General features: G+C 37.8%; 1 protein-coding gene across 1 annotated transcript in view; it reads left to right on the top strand.

The window, feature by feature from the left end:
* LOC306863758 (FRAS1-related extracellular matrix protein 2-like) overlaps positions 1-20,575 on the top strand; it is a gene marked incomplete at both ends in the record, with an annotated part of 72,497 nt that overhangs the window by 31,788 nt on the left and 20,134 nt on the right. The window contains 2 exons of the mRNA XM_079407299.1: positions 635-760; positions 4,957-5,208. Coding sequence (XP_079263425.1) covers positions 635-760; positions 4,957-5,208 — 378 coding nt within the window. The remainder of the gene's footprint in view (positions 1-634; positions 761-4,956; positions 5,209-20,575) is intronic.

The following is a 20,575-nucleotide window of genomic DNA, read 5'->3' as shown; positions in this document are numbered from 1 at the left end:
GATGTTTGCAAAAGATCATGTATAATTGCATAGAAGGATCTGGGGCAGGACGGGCCATGCAGGGACCTTTTTTTTTCTTATTGGTCCCTGTGCGGCTCTATTTCAGAAACATCACCAGCCTTTCTCTAGCTCTGTGTTTTCTATAGATTTTCCATCTCTGGCAAGAGCATTTTTCTCCCTCCTTTTTCTTTCGGTGCTATAAAAAAAATTTGTTTAGATGTTGACTCAGACCTGACCTGCGGTATTTGAAAATAGCAATGCCTGAACAAGCTCCCACTCAGTCAGACAGTTTACTCTGCAACACAACGCAATACACAGCCAGTACGGACAGATATCGATGCCGCTTGGTCCAAAGGCCACTAAAAACCTAATATGAAGCGCTCAATATGAAAAATCTATTTTCTCATACAAAATGTGTTTTTGCCTTTTGTGCAAGATAAATGTGCATTACACGCCCAGTATAGAGGCGTATGATTTGAAATAATTATATATTGAAGAATCAATCCACCGTCTGTGGTGTTTTAAAGCCCTGTGGTAATAGTCTTTTTGACAGGGAGCCGCTAAATCCCTCAGTGACTGATATAACAGAACAGCAGTCCTAATACGGAGCTATATCTTCTTTTCCCTTTGACAGAGTCCACGGTGTTCTTTCCTCAGGCCAGCTTTGCTGTGGAAGAAGATATCGGAGAACTCCTGATCCCGGTGCACAGGAGGGGAGATGTCAGTGAGGAGCTGATGGTGGTCTGTCACACTCAGCAAGGTGCAATATATAGTATAAACAACCTTATATACATTATGCATCAGAGAAAAGAGTATGCAGCCGTCTTTAGAATTTTTTCTTTGAACTTCCATTTTTTTGGTAGCATAGCATCACTGTTGACAATTAGCTGGTAAAATGGATTTATTTATTGTAGAGTTAACAAAAGTTATCATGTGCATTGTAACATTTGAAGTGGATGTCATAACAAATGTCAGTAGACTGGGAAGAGTTTAAAATGAGCCGTTCATTCATAAATTCTTACAGCTTTACCTTCACTCTGTGGAAATATATATGGAAGACCGACGATGAGTGCGGTGCTAAATAGGGGCGCTCTCTTTTTTTACATCAGCAATCTTTAAATTATATGTTATAGATTTACTTTTGAACACAAATACTGATTGAAGCTTGTATTTGTTTTTTTGTTCATATACACAACTACTATAAAATATACATACAGTGGGAAAAAAACTATTTAATCCCCTGCTGATTTTGTACGTTTGCCCACTGACAAAGAAATTATCAGTCTATAATTTTAAATTGTAGGTTTATTTGAACAGTGAGAGACAGAATAACAAAAAAAATCCAGAAAAACGCATTTCAAAAAAGTTATAAATTGATTTGCATTTTAATGAGTCAAAGAAGTATTTGATCCCCTATCAATCAGCAAGATTTCTGACTCCCAGGTGTCTTTTATACAGGTAAGGAGCTGAGATTAGGAGCACTCTCTTAAAGGGAGTGCTCCTAATCTCAATTTGTTACCTGTATAAAAGACAACCTGTCCACAGAAGCAATCAATCAATCAGATTCCAAACTCTCCACCATGGCCAAGACCAAAGAGCTGTCCAAGAATGTCAGGGACAGGATTGTAGACCTACACAAGGCTGGAATGGGCAACAAGACCATCGCCAAGCAGCTTGGTGAGAAGGTGACAACAGTTGGTGCGATTATTCGCAAATGGAAGAAACACAATTTAACTGTCAATCTCCCTCGGACTGGGGCTCCATGCAAGATCTCACCTCGTGAAGTTTCAATGATCATGAGAACGGTGAGGAATCAGCCCAGACCTACACGGGAGGATCTTGTCAAGGCAGCTGGGACCATAGTCACCAAGAAAACAATTGGTAACACACTAAGCCGTGAAGGACTGAAATCCTGCAGCGCCCGCAAGGTCCCCCTGCTCAAGAAAGCACATGTACAGGCCCGTCTGAGGTCTGCCAATGAACATCTGAATGATTCAGAGGAGAACTGGGTGAAAGTGTTGTGGTCAGATGAGACCAAAATTGCCTTGCCTTGCCTTGCCTTGCCTCTTTGGCATCAACTCACTCGCCGTGTTTGAAGGAGGAGGAATGCTGCCTATGACCCCAAGAACACCATCCCCACCATCAAACATGGAGGTGGAAACATTATGCTTTGGGGGTTTTTCGACTAAGGGGAAAGGACAACTGCACCGCATCAAAGACGATGGACAAGGCCACGCACACCTTGCTGCGTTGTCATGGGAACATCCCAGCTGAAGATTATGAGGAAATTAGATCGCTCCCTTTGCCAAGTGCATTCCAAACGACTAAATAATGGCCCTGTTCACTCCAAAGTTCCCACTCCAAGGGGATAGGGATGATCACTTCTCGAATACCACGCTAACGAATTCGCCGAAAAGCACACAAAAATGGATCTGAGCTTATATCTCCACAAGGGTTTGACGGATTGAGACAAAACTTGGTGTGCCTTATAACAAGCATGACCTGAGGCGACATGCAGTGTATCGGCGCTGTGCCACCTAGTGGTCAGGAGATATGAAAAATGCATATTTTTACGTATAACTTGTGAATGGTTTGGCCAAAAATCCTAAAAAGGGTCTCTTTAGATTTGGTGCATCATGCCAAATCCAACCATATCCATTTTGGGCTTCGGCCATGTTGAATTTTGTCGTAAAATGCGATATTTTACGAACGCATTGACATATCGTTACGAAACTCGGTATGCTTCTTCGGCACCATGCCCTGATGGTACTCAAAACGGTTGGGGACAGCGCCACCTTGTGGTCAAAAGTTATAATGAAATTTCTAAAAATGCTAATAACTTTTGCTTACATTAGTTTATTGTAATGAAACTCATGTTGGTAGATTCCTTGCTTCATGCCGAGAACATCGATACCAATTTTGCCATAATTGGATGAACTTCCTGTCCGCCATTTTGTTTCATGTTGAAAACATACTTTTTCGAACTCCTCCTAGACCGTTAGTCCGATTTTCACCAAATTTGACTCTGATCATCTTCAGACCATGGTGACAAAAAGTTATGGATTTTGTCAATATACGAAACGGGTCAACGAATTTGCTTGAAAGATGCCAAACTGCATCTAAGGCTGTATCTCAGCGAAACTTTGACATATTCACACCAAAATTTGTATGTGACATTGTGACCTCACACTGACCACGTCACGTCAGTTTGGTAACAGCGCCACCTATTGGTCAAGAGTAATAAACCATTCATTAATTATTAATAATGAAATTTACAAAAATGCAAATAGCTTTTGATTGCATTAGCCTATTGTAATGAAACAATCCTCAAATTATTCCTTGGGTCATGCTGACAACACACATACCAATTATGTCATAGTAAGCCAAACTTCCTTTCCACCATTTTGATTTATGTTGAAAACCTACTTTTTCGAACTCCTCCTAGACCGTTGGTCCGATTTTCACCAAAATCGAATCATATCATCTTCAGACCATGCTGACAAAAAGTTATGGATTTCGTGTTGATAGACAAAACCGTTTTCACCTACCACAACAACGAATTTGAGACATGATGCCAAAGTGACACTTGAGGCCGTATCTCTGCAATGCTTTGGCATATTGACACCAAACTTTGTGTGTGCCATTGTCACCTCACACAGAACACACCACATCGATTTGTTGACGGTGCCACATGTTGGTCAAAAGTGAAAAGTCATTCAATTATATTACTAGTAGTTTTAAATGATTTATCACCCATGGACTACAATAATCTTAAAATGCCTTCAATTACTCATTTCTGCAGTTGTTCTGATGCTCCGTGCTATGCTTAGCTGATGTGCTTGGCCCCGTCATTGCTGCTTGCAGCTAAATTTTATTATTACATTTGTTTGCCTCTCTGTGCCCACATACTGTATTTTGAAGCATCTAAATTCGCAATAAAACTGTTTTCATTTATATTTTTTACTGTTTCTGTTGTCAGACAACATAATTAATATGAAATAGTCATTGAAACGCAACTCATTAAGCCTACATAACCAGCTCTCCCTTCCAAGGTGTTAATCTGCACAAAAATCCTGATTATCAAGTCTGATGAAATCAAATGCACATAAGATAAAGACAATAGCTGTGCTGTGATTTCGGCTATACTTGCATGTAAAATTAGAGAAGCAACATAATATCTGTGATTAACTGAAAACGCTGCTCCTCCCCGCTGCTGGCTGTACAAATAAAAATGTATCAAATAAAAATTTATTTTTGTATGTGTAAAAAATATCTAAATTATTCATTATAAAATTAAATGAACAAAATAGCCTTTACAAGATCTTATAAATTTTTTTTTTTTTTTTTTTTTTTTTTTAATTCCAACAATTCAACATTGTTGAAAAATTTATGATATTTATTAAACTTTTATTTATAATCTCAGGGGTTACAAGTACTGTACATTTTTGAACGTACAGAACTCTTGACCCGACCAATATTCTCAAAATCTGTTTCAAATTTGTTCAAGAAATGTTTTTAAAGCTAAAGTTAACTCTAAAAATTAAATTTCTGAAATGGTTTTGAAGAACCTTTGTGCTCTTTTTCACACAAGTTTAAAATGACCCAGTCTCACTAGCTTCTAATAGATAGATACGCAGATAGAGACTGTTTAAGGCTTCTGTCAAACCTTTATTAATGTGTAGAATTCAAAAATAGTCTTTTCAATGTCATTCATACCAAAACAGCATTCAATTTTGTGTGTTTCTACTTTTGTGTTCCAGAGGGGAAAAAAGGAAATTGGTTTGAAACGAGATTGAGTAAAGAATGACAGCCATTTTTGAGCAAACTATCCCTTGTTAAGATTTTTGCTTTCAATACTTCCTCAGATGTGTTATCCACGTCCCTTTGAAGCATCTGTAAACGCTTTATGTGGATTTGAATGAATTCCCTGCATGTGTCCTTTCTGTGCTGCTGCAGGCTCTGCCACAGGAACCGTCCCCACTTCTGTTCTGTCCTACTCTGACTACATCTCCCGTCCAGAGGAGCAGGCCAGCATTCTGCGCTTTGATAAGAACGAGACTGAGAAGCACTGTCGTGTGGTGATCATTGACGACTCACTGTATGAAGGAGAGGAGAGCTTCAACGTGACCCTCAGTATGCCTATGGGAGGCCGTCTGGGGCCAGAATACCCCACTGCGCTTATCCGCATACTGCCGGACCAGGATGATGGTAAGGGCTTGTTTGCTTTTGTTTGATTGAAAGTAAATATTTAAAGGAACATGAAGTCTTCACTCCAGGAAATATTGATTGTCATATTGATGATTTAATGATAATGTACTCGTGACCTGAACAAAGAAAGAAGCAAACTCACTTTTGTGTCCTAAACAGGGGGAATAAGTAGGAGCCAGTGTTATTTTAGTATTATTAATATTGAGAATTTGTTTTCATTTTTATTTTAACTGTGTCTATATAGTCATTTTTTATACCTTTCATAACTTTTATTTCAGTTTTATTAATTTTCTTTTACCAATTTGATATCTGAAAATTAGGAAAAAAATATATTTATGTATTTATATATATATTAGGGGTGGCACGGTACGCGTACCGAACCGTATGGTTCGACTAAATAATGGCACGCATGTGCCCTGTTCTCCCCAAAGTCCCCACTCCGAGGGGATATGGATGATCACTTCAATTTGGAATTTGCCCCGTGAACCATACGGTTCGGTACGCGTACCGTGCCACCCCTAATATATACAGTTGAAGTCAAAACTTAACATACACCTTTCAGAATCTGCAAAATGTTAATTATTTTACCAAAATAAGAGAGATCATACAAAATGCATGTTATTGTTTATTCATGCCCCGGCTCTTAATGCATAGTTTTTCCTTCTGGAGCATCAGTGAGCGTTTGAATCTCCTGTAATAGTTGCATATGAGTCCCTCAGTTGTCCCCAGTGTGAAAAGATGGATCTCAAAATCATACAGTCATTGTTGGAAAGGGTTCAAATACACAAAAATGCTGGAAAACCAAATAATTTTTGAGACCTGAAGGATTTTTCTGAATAACAGCAGGCAGTTTAACTGGACAAACAAGGGACTCGTGAACAACTATCACTAAACAAAAAAAACACAGCTTTGGATCGTTCAGGTAACAACACAGTATTAAGAATCAAGTGTATGTAAACTTTTGAACAGGGTCATTTTTTTATAAATTCAACTATTTTCTCTTGTGGACTATATGTAAACATCTTTTATGTAAAATATCTTATTCAGGTCAGTACTAAATAAACAATAACATGCATTTTGTATGATCCCTCATATTTTGGTAAAATAATTAACATTTAGCAGATTCTGAAAGGTGTATGTTAAGTTTTGACTTCAACTGTATATGTGTGCGTGTATGTGTTTGTATATCTAGGATGAGAGTTGCTGAAATCGCGTTTGGTCTCGTACTGTATCGTGTATCTTGTCAGTGTGTGCACTTGCTTGGCCATTTGTAGTTGATAAACAGGAAAGTGGGTTCAAGCGCCAGCAGAAGGCAGTGTAATGAAGTGGTCTTTAAGAGAAGCAGTCTATCAGCGGAAGTTTAAAATCAGCTCGTAAGTGTATTTACTTGTCTCAGTGTTTAGCGCATTTGCCGTTGCTAGGAAACGCTTATTTTGTTTACTAGGATGAGAGTTGCTGAAATCGCGTTTGGTCTCGTACTGTATCGTGTATCTTGTCAGTGTGTGCACTTGCTTGGCCATTTGTAGTTGATAAACAGGAAAGTGGGTCCAGCTGAATTGAAATGATCATTTGTTGGTTTGGTATAATAAAGGTTATTATACCGCGGCAGCGGTCGCGGCAGTCGTCGTGTGAAGCCCTCTTAGTGTGAAGACCAAAGAGTGTAAAGACCATCGACTCTACCGTGCGACTCCACCGGGCAGGGACACCGGCAAGGGATAGTAGTAGCTTTTTATTTAATTTCTTTATTTTCTTAAATATGTGGGTAGATAGTATTTATAGAGTTGTAACTTTTTAGTTTTAGTTACTTTTTCTTATTTGTAAGTCGCTTTGGACAAAAGCGTCTGCTAAATGACAAAAGTAAAAAAGTAAAGAGTGTAAAGACCATCGACTCTACCGTGCGACTCCACCGGGCAGGGACACCGGCAAGGGATAGTAGTAGCTTTTTATTTAATTTTTTCATTGATATGTTTATTATTGAAATGTTGTTGTTATATGCATGTGTTAATTTTATTTAATTTCTTTATTTTCTTAAATATGTGGGTAGATAGTATTTATAGAGTTGTAACTTTTTAGTTTTAGTTACTTTTTCTTATTTGTAAGTCGCTTTGGACAAAAGCGTCTGCTAAATGACAAAAGTAAAAAAGTAAAGAGTGTAAAGACCATCGACTCTACCGTGCGACTCCACCGGGCAGGGACACCGGCAAGGGATAGTAGTAGCTTTTTATTTAATTTCTTTATTTTCTTAAATATGTGGGTAGATAGTATTTATAGAGTTGTAACTTTTTAGTTTTAGTTACTTTTTCTTATTTGTAAGTCGCTTTGGACAAAAGCGTCTGCTAAATGACAAAAGTAAGTAAGTAAAGTAAATATCAGAGGTCGCGTTAACCGAAGATTTTCCGTCATTGACTGAATTTTTTTTGTGTGTGTGTATATATGTATTAGGAATGGGAAGATTAACCGATTCGCTCGGTGCATCGGCATAAAAAGTTAACGATGCGATACATTGATTTTTCTCAAGCACGTTCTCTCATCACCGCTGCTGCATGAGACCTAAGGAAAAGCAGTGATTAAAGTCCAAAACCTGACTTGAAATAACCTAACAAAGTTAGGGTAGAGCGGTTCCATAAACAACAAATGACGCTCACACAATCGAACTAATTTGTGGACGCTTATTCTTAAACAGCCCTTAATACCGATCATGGACCAAATCGATCCACGTAGACGTAGAGAGCGGGGCGAGTAGGACCGGTTACATTTGGTGCCAGTGACCCGGATGGGAGTGAGGATTTGGGGGTGAGTGTAACTGTCGTAGACCAGTAAGAGCTGTGCGTGTAAACCTCACTCCCCTGATCTCAAGAGGTGCTCTAGCGATTGATGCTAGAGGCCGTGGTCTTTCGCCTCCATGTTAGAGCGCCCACCTCCCACGCCGAAGACTGTGGTCCCCCTCGGTCCATTCGCCATGGGGCCCCCTCAATATGGGGCCCAGTGCGACCGCACCAGTTGCGGACGGCCCTACATGGCTATAATAGTATGTGAGAGAGTCAGTGGTAATATCATTGCATTGCTATTGGTCAATGTTAGAGGAACTCCGCGTAGACTGACAGGTTGCCTGCCCTGTACCAGGTTAGTTTCCCAGCATAAGTTGCTACAGTGACTGAGCTTGATTACTGTATGTTAAATTTGCTTTATGGAACCAAATCATTTGACAATTAGTCAGACTAACTGAAATAAGCCTGGCTTATTTGGTAAACTTGTTTTATGAAACAGACATTGAGGTGTTAGAAGTAAGAATACACTTAATTTAATTTATGATTTGTTGTCTGATCCAAAGAAATAAAAGCAATCATATTTTTCCATTGCGTTATATTACATCAAATCGCATTGTGTTGAATCAAATTGAAATTGGATCGCACTGCATCGTAATAGGGGTGAATCGCCACGCATTATTCTCCACGATCTGAACCCTAAACACATTTTGTCAAAAAAGCCTGTATTGTTCACTTTCAAGGCATCGCAAGTTGACGTTTTACTGCAGAAGCCGACAAGCGCCCTTGTTTTTCAACAGAAGCCGATAAGTCCATTTTAGCAAATCAGCGCGCTGTATTCAGGTCAGGTGACAAGGCTACTTTCACTTTGAAAAGATGTACTAGCTGAGAGGAGTTTCATCAAAGCTGACTAAAAGTGATCGAGGATGGACAATTTCGACAAACTTGATGAATCTGTGATATCTTCCTCAGGGTGTAAAAGGAAAATAAAAGCTGAAAGTTTTTATGGATCCTTGCGAAGGCAACGCGTTACAATGGTGAGGGAAAAGCTCTGTGTATTGTGTGTAATCACATCCATAAATCTATGATCACAACAACAACAACGTTTGTCAGACATCTACATTGTCATCTGAGGAGATTACAAAGATTAAACAAGTGGGTTTTTTTTAACCCTAAAACATGAAATGTGGAGTTATCTGTTTTTGCCAAAAAAAATTTACTGTTGGAGTTATCTGCTTTTGCTATAAAACAAACACTTAATATGTGTGTATATATATAAAAATACTTTCAATGAACTTTAATTTTGTAAATTGCCTGTATTTGTTTAGTTATTACTTAATCAAAACAACCCAACTGCAGTTTGATTGATGTTACTTGGAATGTGCAATAAAAAAAAACTTGATTTCTGAAAAAAGAAAAGAAAAATGTTATCGGATTTTGCAAATGAACTCTTCATATATAAAATTTATATAAAATATACAATATTTTTTATTATTTAATTTAATTATGTATATTATTTATTGATATTTGTTTAGGTTTGTTTTATTTTAAGTAACAAGGTTTTTATGGTTTTAATTTTATTTAAACTATAAACATGGTTGGAGCTGTGGCATTGTGGTGTAGTGCTTATGCTGTAGTGGAATTTGAGTTTGAGTCTGGCTTGCGTCATTTCCCGTTCCACTTTTTCCCCCAAAAAAATCAATAAAAGTGCAAAAAGTAATAAATAAAAACGAATATTTCTTCTTAAAAAAACAAAACAAAAAAAAATTATTACTTACAATTTAGTCTGTAAACCATACAAATAGAGCTACAGTATTCAGAGTCCATATCATGCTCAGACAGATATGTATTTGTTAGTTCAAAACACAGTGATATTCAAAGAGCCATTTATCTTTCCTCAAAGCCCGTATAGCGGTGGAATTTCTGTGTCTCATGCACATACAGCAGTCAGCGGATGAACCCAGAATAGACACAATGCACATGTAAATGGGCAATGCTGAAGTTTGCATTGGAGTCTCTTTTTTTCTCCAGCGTTATGAGGCCTGAAATCACAGATAAAGTTGAGTTATTCTAAAGCTGCCTTTCCTCAAAGCAAGAGAATTAATTATTTTTCAGCAGAGAGCGAATGGATTTTTGTTCTTTTATCTCTGTTTTGTTGTTATTATTTATGCTCTCAAAAGTTTGCTGAGGAAAATAGGAGCCACTGGCTTAGCCCACCTCAGACAGAAAGCGTGAAATTGCACTCAGGAGAAAGCTGGAAGGGATGGCGTTCATCCTTTGGCTCGGAAACTATACATGCACATATATGTATATACCGCTGTGCGACTGAATCCCTATGCTGCTCGATGCTTAACGTGGATTAGTGCTAATTCCCATGTGACACGAAGGTGAAAGCTTTCATCAAGTTAAGTTCAGCTGAGCGTGCTGCATTCGGTATATCTGACAAATAGTGTTCATTAAAGCATAAGTTGTGCGTGTGTGTGTGTGTAAGTAAGAGACTGTGTAATTAGAGGGTGTTGTTGGTGTTTTGTTTTGGCATGTCTTTATCTTCCTTTCAAACCCCTCTTTCTCTCTCACACACACACACCTCAGGCTACTGAAGTTTTTCTGGGGCAATCCTCTTGTCTATGGTACAATATCCTAAGGGTATTAGATCTTATCTCGCTCTATCTGAAGCCGTTATCAGTAAATCTGGACTAAAACCACCTAAATCTGGACTAAAACCACCTGGGGAAGTCGTGGCCTAATGGTTAGAGAATTGGACTCGTAATCGAAAGGTTGCGGGTTCGAGTCCCCGGCCAGCAGGGATTGTAGGTGGGGGGAGTGAATGTCCAGCGCTCTCTCCACCCTCAATACCACGACTGAGGTGCCCTTGAGCAAGACACCGAACCCCCAACTGCTCCCCGGTCGCCGCAGCATAAATGGCTGCCCACTGCTCCGGGTGTGTGTTCACGGTGTGTGTGTGTGTGCATTTGTTCACTACTCACTGCTGTGTGTGTGCACTTGGATGGGTTAAACGCAGAGCACCAATTTCGAGTATGGGTCACCATACTTGACAATACGTCACGACTTTACTTTACTTTTAAACATCAATCAGCATCCTGCAGTAGCAAAACACTCCTTAAATTCAGTGTTAGAGCTGTAAATGAGCATACAGTTTCAGTCTGTTGTGGTTATTTATGCTTAACATGAAGGCTATGAGGTTCCTTAAGGCTTTAATTATTTACTTAGTATAATATTACAAGAACATTACAAGATAAGTTGAACTATATAAAACACAAACTGAAAGATACAATCCTGTGTACAAAATAAGCTTGTTTATATCTTGATATCTTGAAATATATATACACACACACACAGGTGCATCTCAATAAATTGTCGTGAAAAAGTTCATTTTTTCATGCAAGTTATTTCAAAAAGTGAAACGTTCATATATGTTAGATTCATTGCATGTAAAGTAAAACATTTCAAATGTTTTTTGTTATAATTTTGATGATTAGAGCTTACAGCTCATGAAAGTCAAAAATCAGTATCTCAAAATATTAGAATATTTACATTTGAGTTTCAATTAATGACCATCCCTACAGTATAAATTCTGAGTATCTCTTGTTCTTTAAAACCACAATAATGGAGAAGACTGCTGACTTGGCAATGATCCAGAGGACGAACATTGACGCCCTCCACAAAGAGGGTAAGTCACAGAGGGTCATTACTGAAAGGTGTGGCTGTTTACAGAGTGCTGTATCAAAGCATATTAAATGCAAAGTTGACTGGAAGGAAGAATTTGGGTAGGAAAAGGTGCACAAGCAACAGGAATGACCGCAAGCTTGAGAATACTGTCAAGCAAAGCTGATTCAAACACTTGGGAAAGCTTCACAAGGAGTGGACTGAAGCTGGAGTCAGTGCATCAAGAGTCACCACACTCAGACATCTTCAGGAAAAGGGCTACCAAGCCACTTCTGAACCAGAGACAACATCAGAAACGTCTTACCTGGGCTAAGGAGAAAAAGAACTGGACTGTTGCTCAGTGGTCCAAAGTCCTCTTTTCAGATGAAAGTAAAATTTGCATTTCATTTGGAAATCAAGGTCCCAGAGTCTAGAGAAAGTGTGGAGAGGCACAGAATCCATGTTGCTTGAAGTTCAGTGTGAAGTATCCACAGTCAGTGATGATTTGGGCTGCCATGTCATCTGCTGGTGTTGGTCCACTGTGTTTTCTGAAGTCCAGTCAAGGCAACCACCTACCAGGAAATTTTAGAGCACTTCATGCTTCCTTCTGCTGACAAGCTTTATGGAGATGCTGATGTCATTTTCCAGCAGGACTTGGCACCTGCCCACACTGCCAAATGTACCAAAAGCTGGTTCAATGACCATAGTGTTACTGTGTTGATTGGCCAGCAAACTCGCCTGACCTGAACCCCATAGAGAATTGTCAAGAGAAAGATGAGAGACACCAGACCCAACAATGCAGATGACCTGAAGCCACTATCAAAGCAACCTGGGCTTCCATACCACCTCAGCAGTGCCACAAACTGATCGCCTCCATGCCTGAATTGAGGCAGTAACCAAGTATTGAGTACATATACAGTAAATGAACATACTTTCCAGAAGGCCAACAATTCACTAAAAAATTATTTTTTTTAATGGTCTTATGAAGTATTCTGATTTGTTGAGATAGTGAATTGTTGGGTTTTTATTAAATGTGAGCCCAAATCATCACAATTAAAACAACCAAAGACTTAAATTGTGAAACTCGTGTATTAAATAAATTCAATACACACAGACTGAAGTAGTTTGAGTTGACTTACTGAAATAAATGAACTTTTTCATGACATTCTAATTTATTGAGATGCACCTGTATGTATGTACATATATATACACACACATACATATATTGGAGCAAATAAGTATTTGATACACTGACGATTTTTCAAGTTTTCCCACTTACAAATAATGGAGAGATCTGTAATTTTCATCGTTGGTACACCTCAACTGTGAGAGACAGAAAATAAAAAATAAAATCCAGAAAATCTCATTGTATGATTTTTGAATGATTAATTTCCATTTTATTGCATTAAATAAGTATTTGATACAATAGAAAAATAGAACTTAATATTTGGTACAGAAACCTTTGTTTACAATTACAGAGGTCAGACATTTCCTGTCGTTCTTGAACAGGTTTGCACACACTGCCGCAGGGATTTTGGCCCACTCCTCCATACTGGTCTTCTCCAGATCTTTCAGGTTTTGGGGCTGTCACTGGGCAACACAGAGTTTCCCAGCCACGACCCATCTTCAATGCTCTTCCTGAGGGATGGAGGTTGTTGCCCAAAATCTCGCGATACATGGCCCCATCCATCCTCCCCTCAATACGGTGCAGTCGTCCTGTCCCCTTTGCAGAAAAGCACCCCAAAAGCATGATGTTTCCTCCCCCATGCTTCACGGTTGGGATGGTGTTCTTGGGATTGTACTCATCCTTCTTCCTCCAAACACAGCGAGTGGAGTTTATACCAAAAAGTTCTATTTTGATCTCATCTGACCACATGAACTTCTCCCAGGCCTCCTCTGGATCATCCAGATGGTCTTTGGCAAACTTCAGACGGGCCTGGACATGTGCTGACTTGAGCATGGTGACCTTGCGCACGCTGCAGGATTTTAATCCATGACGGTGTGGTGTGTTACTAATGGTAACCTTTGAGACTGTGGTCCCAGCTCTCTTCAGGTCATTGAGCAGGTCCTCCCATGTAGTTCTAGGCTGATCCCTCACCTTTCTCAGGATCATTGATACTCCACGAGACGAGATCTTGCATGGAGCCCCAGTCCGAGGGAGATTGACAGTCATCTTGAATTTCTTCCATTTTCTAATAATTGCGCCAACAGTTGTTGCCTTCTCACCAAGCTGTTTGCCTATTGTCCTGTAGCCCATCCCAGCCTTGTGCAGGTCTACAATTTTGTCCCTAGTGTCCTTAGACAGCTCTTTGGTCTTACCCATAGTGGAGAGGTTGGAGTCTGATTGATTGAGTGTGTGAACAGGTGTCTTTTATACCGGTAACGAGTTCAAACAGGTGCAATTAATACAGGTAATGAGTGGAGGATAGGAGGGCTTCTTAAAGTTAAAATAACAGGTCTGTGAGAGCCAGAATTCTTGCTGGTTGGTAGGTGATCAAATACTTATTTCATGCAATAAAATGGAAGTTAATTATTTAAAAATCATACAATGTGATTTTCTGGACTTTTTTTTAGATTCTGTCTCTCACAGTTGAGGTGTACCTATGATGAAAATTACAGATCTCTCCATTCTTTGTAAGTGGGAAAACTTGAAAAATCGGCAGTGTATCAAATACTTATTTGCCCCACTGTATATATATTTATTGCATTGCAACAAGCTCAAATCACCTCAAATGTACTTACATTTTATTATGGGATGGAATGTCAATATAACAATAGTAATCTAATAAAAAATGACTATTTTACTTAGTATACACTACAGTAGGATTTTTAAACAATATTAAAAATGTTATTCAGCAGGGATGTGTTAAATTGACAGTAAAGATGTCTATAATGTTACAAAGGATTTCTATTTCAAATAAATGTTGTTCTTTAGAACTATTCATTAAAGATTCCTGGAAGAAAATGCATCACCGTTTTCACAACAGCACAATTGTTTTCAACAGATAATGTTTCTTGAGCAGGAAATCAGCATATTAGAATGATTTGTGAAGGATTATGTGACACTGAAGACTGGAGTAATGATGCTTGAAATTCAGCTTTGCATCACAGGAATAAATTACAATTTAAAATATATTAAAATGGAAAGTTATTTTGAAATTGTCATAATTTCATAATATAAAATACATTTTTGATCAAATCAATGCAGCAATAGTGAACATAAGGGGCTTCTTTTTAAAACAATTTTGTAGCGTATACATACATGATTTGTATTTTATATGCATTTTAGAGCATTGTGTCCTTGTCAACTTGGTATCTATTAAGACTGAATCTTGAACTTAAATTTTAAAAATGTGACACTTGCATGAGATACTAAAAAATAGCGTGTGTTTGTGAAAAGTTGTTTTTCTACACTCTACTTATGAAATGCTGACTGTGAATACTAAAAATTCAATTCTGTATGAAATTGTGCATACCTCCAAAATCTGTATCATCCCGTTCTCCTTGGTTTCTGTTTATCTCTTGTGTACACACTAGCACATACACACACATGAATTATTGATCTGGTGGCCCTAGTTGGGCTGCTCAAGTAGGTTGTGTATCATTTCTGTTTTTGTTTTCTGTTTATCAAGGTTTCAGATCAGAATGGAGAGTCTGTGAAATTTAGGCTGTTTTCCATGTCATTTAGATTTATGATGAGTGGTTAGCTGCAGATGGAGAGATAAACAGAACAAAGTAAAGCACAACAACTCCCCCGAATGATCAGAGACGATGAGAAAAAAGACTGGAAATGTGTACGTGTTTATGTGTGTGTGTGTGTGTGTGTGTGCGCATGTGAGGTAGGAGTTTGCAGGCAGGTAAACAGACAAAGGTTGACTCCCTCAGGCAATGCAGGAATGATTTTATCTCTGAATGCTGGAGAGAAGATCTCAACGAGCAAGGAAAGAAGGTCAAAACTACAGCTGAAAATTCGGTTCAAAACTCACTCTCAGTTGTATATGTGCTAAACATGAGAAGTGGTTTGCTGCTGCCTCTGTATGAGCGAAACCAGAGAGTAACTAAAACTAGTAAAACACTATACACTTTTCAGTAGCGTGACAGTAGTTTAGCTCTTTTTAAAATGCTCTTGCTTTTTTCAGTAAGTCGGTGAGCCGTGTGGTGGACTGAGTCAGGAAGTTACACTCCATACTGCTGTCTCTCTCTGAGAACTAATGAACTGCATCAAAACAAACATGGTCCGGATGCCGAGCTCAGTGTTGTTTGGCCGGTAGCGACTGAGCACACTGCAGATTAAAACTGAAGAAGTGTTCTGCTGTAGAGATAAAGAGTGCAACAAAGACTAGTGGAAACTAGTCGGACATAGCCAGGCTTTTGGCTCCAGTGAAACATCTGGTCCTCGCTGCAGAATGTTCTGGTTCCTTTTAAAAGGAAGAGACGACCTGATTTATATGTAAAAATTACCATTCGTAGTTTTTGTTTTTATGTGCCATTTGGTCCAGGGTTACTGAAATTGATTTTACTTTATTAATATATTTGCATAGGAAAAATAATTCAAAGATGCCAGCGGTCTTTGTTAAAGGTTATCTTGAAAACATTGAAAATAGCACAAAATGTTTCCTTTTGTATGTGATTTTTTTTTTTTTTTTAACAAATTATAGTTCAGTAAAAATGCATTAAATTGACAGTATTTATTAAAAAGTGACAGTAAATATTTATTAGGTCAAGTCAATAATATTTGTATAGCGCTTTTAACAATGCAAATTGTGTCAAAGCAGCTTTACAGTATTTAGACGGGGAAATAGTTTGTCGAAATAGTGTCATTCTCCTCTGGCCAGACAAAATCATCAGTTTAAATCTAGGCTAAAGCAGAATCAGATTGTGCAAAGGACTCATCTGGTACCTGTGGTCTTGTCCCGATGGCCGTCTTGGAGACAGGGTCTTCACTGTGGATCAGTCTCTGGGGCTCATCTAGGTGTCCTGGCTGTAGAGGTCATCTCTAGGTGCTGATCCACCATCTGATCTGGATACAGTCTGGATCTTTGTGGCCTTGGAATAAGAAAGAAACCGACTAATATTAGCGTAGATGCCATTCTTCTAACAATGTAACAAGTACATCAGGTGTTTTGGGAAGTGTTCCGGGTTCCAGTTGATCTAATTAATGCAGTCTAAAAATCCTTTAACAGATTTGAATTATAGAAATGCGATAGTGTATTATGTGTCAGCCAGGTTAAAGGGATGGGTCTTTAATCTAGATTTTAACTGACAGTGTGTCTACTTCCCGAACAGCGTTAGGTAGATTGTTCCAGAGTTTGGGTGCTAAGGCAGGTGTGTTTGATTAGGGTTGGAGCTAAACTCTGCAGGACACCGGCCCTCCAGGACCGAAGTTGCCCGTCCCTGTTCTAGGTATTATCAAATGGCCAGAGTTTTGAGATCGTAGCGGACGTGAAGGACTATAGTGTGATAAGAGCTCACTCAAATACTGAGGTGCCAAACAATTCAGGGCCTTATAGGTAATTACCACGATCTTAAAGGGTTTACGATGTTTAATAGGGAGCCAGTGCAGTGTTGACAGAACCGGGCTAATATGGTCATACTTCCTGGTTCTAGTAACAACTCTAGCTGCTGCATTTTGAACCAGCTAGAGTTTGTTTATTAAACGTGCAGAGCAACCATCCAATAAAGCATTACAATAATCTAGCCTCGAGGTCATGAACGCATGAATTAATATTTCTGTGTTTGACATTGAGAGTATAGGTCGTAATTTAGATATATTTTTAAGATGAAAAAATGCAGTTTTACAAATGTTAGAAACATGTTTTTCGAAGGAAAGATTGCTATCAAAAAGTACACCTAGGTTCCTAACTGATGATGAAGAATTTACAGAGCAGCCATCAAGTATTAGACAGTGATCTAGGTTATTACATGCAAAAGTTTTTGGTCCAATAGTTTTTTTCAGAATTTAGCAGTAAGAAGTTGGTAGTCATCCAGTTTTTGATATCAACTATACATTCCGTTAGATTTGCAAATTGGTATGTGTCATCGGGTCGCGAAGAAATATAGAGCTGGGTATCATCAGCATGACAGTGAAAGCTAACACCATGTTTCCTAATGATATCTTCCAAGGGTAACATGTAAAGCGTGAGAAGTAAGGGACCAAGTGCTGAGCCTTGATGGCGGTCAGATAAGTATGATTTGAACCATGCCAGTGCACTTCCTCTAATGCCAACATAATGTTTTAGTCTATTTAAAAGAATATTGTGGTCGATGGTGTCAAACGCGGCGCTAAGATCCAGTAGCACTAATAGAGAGACACAACCACGATCAGATGATAAAAGCAGGTCGTTTGTAACTCTAATGAGAGCAGTCTCAGTAGTATGATATGGTCTAAAACCTGACTGGAAATCCTCACATATATAATTTTTCTCTAAGAAGGAACATGGTTGTGATGATACTACCTTTTCTAATATCTTTGACAGAAAAGGGAGATTCGAGATCGGTCTGTAATTAATTAATTATTTGGGGTTAAGTTGTGGTTTTTTAATGAGAGGCTTAATAACAGCCAGTTTGAAGGTTTTTGGGACATATCCTAATGACAATGATGAGTTAATAATGTTCAGAAGAGGATCTATTACTTCTGGAAGCACCTCTTTTAGGAGCTTAGATGGAACAGGGTCTAATATACAGGTTGTTGGTTTAGATGATTTAACAAGTTTATACAATTCTTCATTTCCAATAGATGAGAATGAGTGGAATTGTTCCTCAGGGGATCTATAGCATACTATCTGATGAGATACTGTGGCTGACAGCTGCATGGTTACAATTTTATCTCTAATAGTTTCGATCTTGGAAGTAAAGTAGTTCATAAAGTCATTACTACTGTGCTGCTGGTGTCTGCACCTGCTGTTGTTATATTTTTGGTTAATTTAGCCACTGTATTAAACACAACTTGGGGTTGTGTTTGTTTTCTTCTAAAAGAGATGTAAAGTAAGCAGATCTAGCAGTTTTTAATGCTTTTCTGTAGGATAGGGTCCTTTCCCGCCAAAGAATACGAAATACCTCTAATTTAGTTTTTCTCCACCTGCGCTCCATTTAAAAAGATTAAAAAAGATTTCTATTACGAATAAATGCTGTTCTTTTCAACTTTGTTCATCAAATATAATATATTTTAGAGCATTTGCTTATCTGCAGTATATCTATGTTTACTGTCAGGTGTTAGATATATTATATATTATATTATATTATTATTATTTTAAGCTTTTGAAATGCATTAACTAGATGCCATATAAACAAATGTGCTTAAAAAATAAACATTTCAGATAAATCACACACTTCAAAAATTGTATCCACAATATTCATTTGCTATCTGAGATATAATACACAGCAACATAAAAAAAATGGTGTTTGTAAGATTTGTTTTCAGAAGTCTCAGATTTCTTGTGCATTTGTTTGTTCAAAAGTACAATAAAGTAAAAATGATAATGTGAAATGTTATTGCAATTTAAAATAACTGACTTCTATTTTAATATTTTAAAATTTCATTTAATTTATTCCTGTGATGTTAAAGCTGAATTTGCAGAAGACTTCAGTGTCACGTGATCAATCAGAAATCATCCTAATTTGTATGATAGTGTAGCCCTAGGTGAAGGTGGAGAATACAAGAAAATGTGTACATAACTGTTTGAAGGAAGTATATCTACAGAGACACCTGTCTTTAGTTTCAAATTAATGCCTGACAGCATGCGCGTCTGTTTGACAGATGTTCATAGTCTGAGAACAGCAAATGTTTATGTCTAGAGAAACTCAAATATTAGCACACAACTCTGCATGCACTGACTGTCAATGAGTATTACATTCAAATTACTTGCACTGAATCACCCCCTCGTGCATTAGCTTTCACGGGCATCGATATCAGAGCGTGGCGTGAAGATGCACCCCATGCAGATCATCAAGAACTGCTGCACACTGAGCTAAAATGGTGTTCTATGTCAGCAGTATCTGCAGCATCAGAGATTCAGCTGTCTGAAGAAATGCGTTGTGCTGTTTCCTGTGCTGTCATTTATTGTGTGGAATGTACACACACAGGTATTATTACTCACATGAATCTATCAGTACTAAATCAGTGCTGTTGAAGCCTCGGGGCATAAAGACCACCTCTGCATTAGAAAACCATCTGTGTAGCTCCAGACTAAATCAATACTTACTTTAATGCTCAGATGTGGATAGTGGACCAGTGTTCACATGCTGCTACGTGTTGTTGTATTTTATGTTGTTCTTTTTTTTTTTTTTTTTTTTTGGAAAATATAAGTCATTTTTATAGTTGTCTTGGCGTTTGAGGGAAAATAAATATAACTTGTATAAATAAATTTGTGATAGATAGATGGATAGATAATTTTAAATTTTTCTTTATTCTGCAAAGATACATTAAATTGATTTATATTTCAAATAAATGCTGTCCTTTTGAACTTTGTGCATTCTGAAAATAAATGATCAATGTGAAATCTTAAGCAGCACAAATGTTTTAAGTTTTAACAATGATAATAAAAAGAAATGTTTCTTAAGCATCAATTCAGCATATTAGAATGAATTCTGAAGGATCATGTGACACTGAAGACTGGAGTAATGATGCTGAAAATTCGGCTTGCCATATCAGGAATAAATTGCATTTTAAAATCTATTCAAAAAGAAAATAGGTATTTTAAATTGTAATAATATTTCACAATATTACTGTTGTTGCTGTTTTTTGACCCAATAAATAGAGAAAGCATAGAGACTTCTTTCAAATACTTTTGAAAGTGTGTGTGATATACGTAATTTAACAGAGTACTAATTTTTCTAGATAAAAACAATGAATGGTTATAAATAATTAAAAAAGCAGGGGGTCGTGTTAAAACTGAAACATTTCAATAAACCTAAAAGAAAACAAACAAAAAAAAAAA

Source organism: Barbus barbus (genome assembly GCF_936440315.1).
Source record: "Barbus barbus genome assembly, chromosome: 45".
Classification (NCBI taxonomy): Eukaryota; Metazoa; Chordata; class Actinopteri; order Cypriniformes; family Cyprinidae; genus Barbus; species Barbus barbus.
This window is presented reverse-complemented; position numbering and strand designations above follow the sequence as displayed.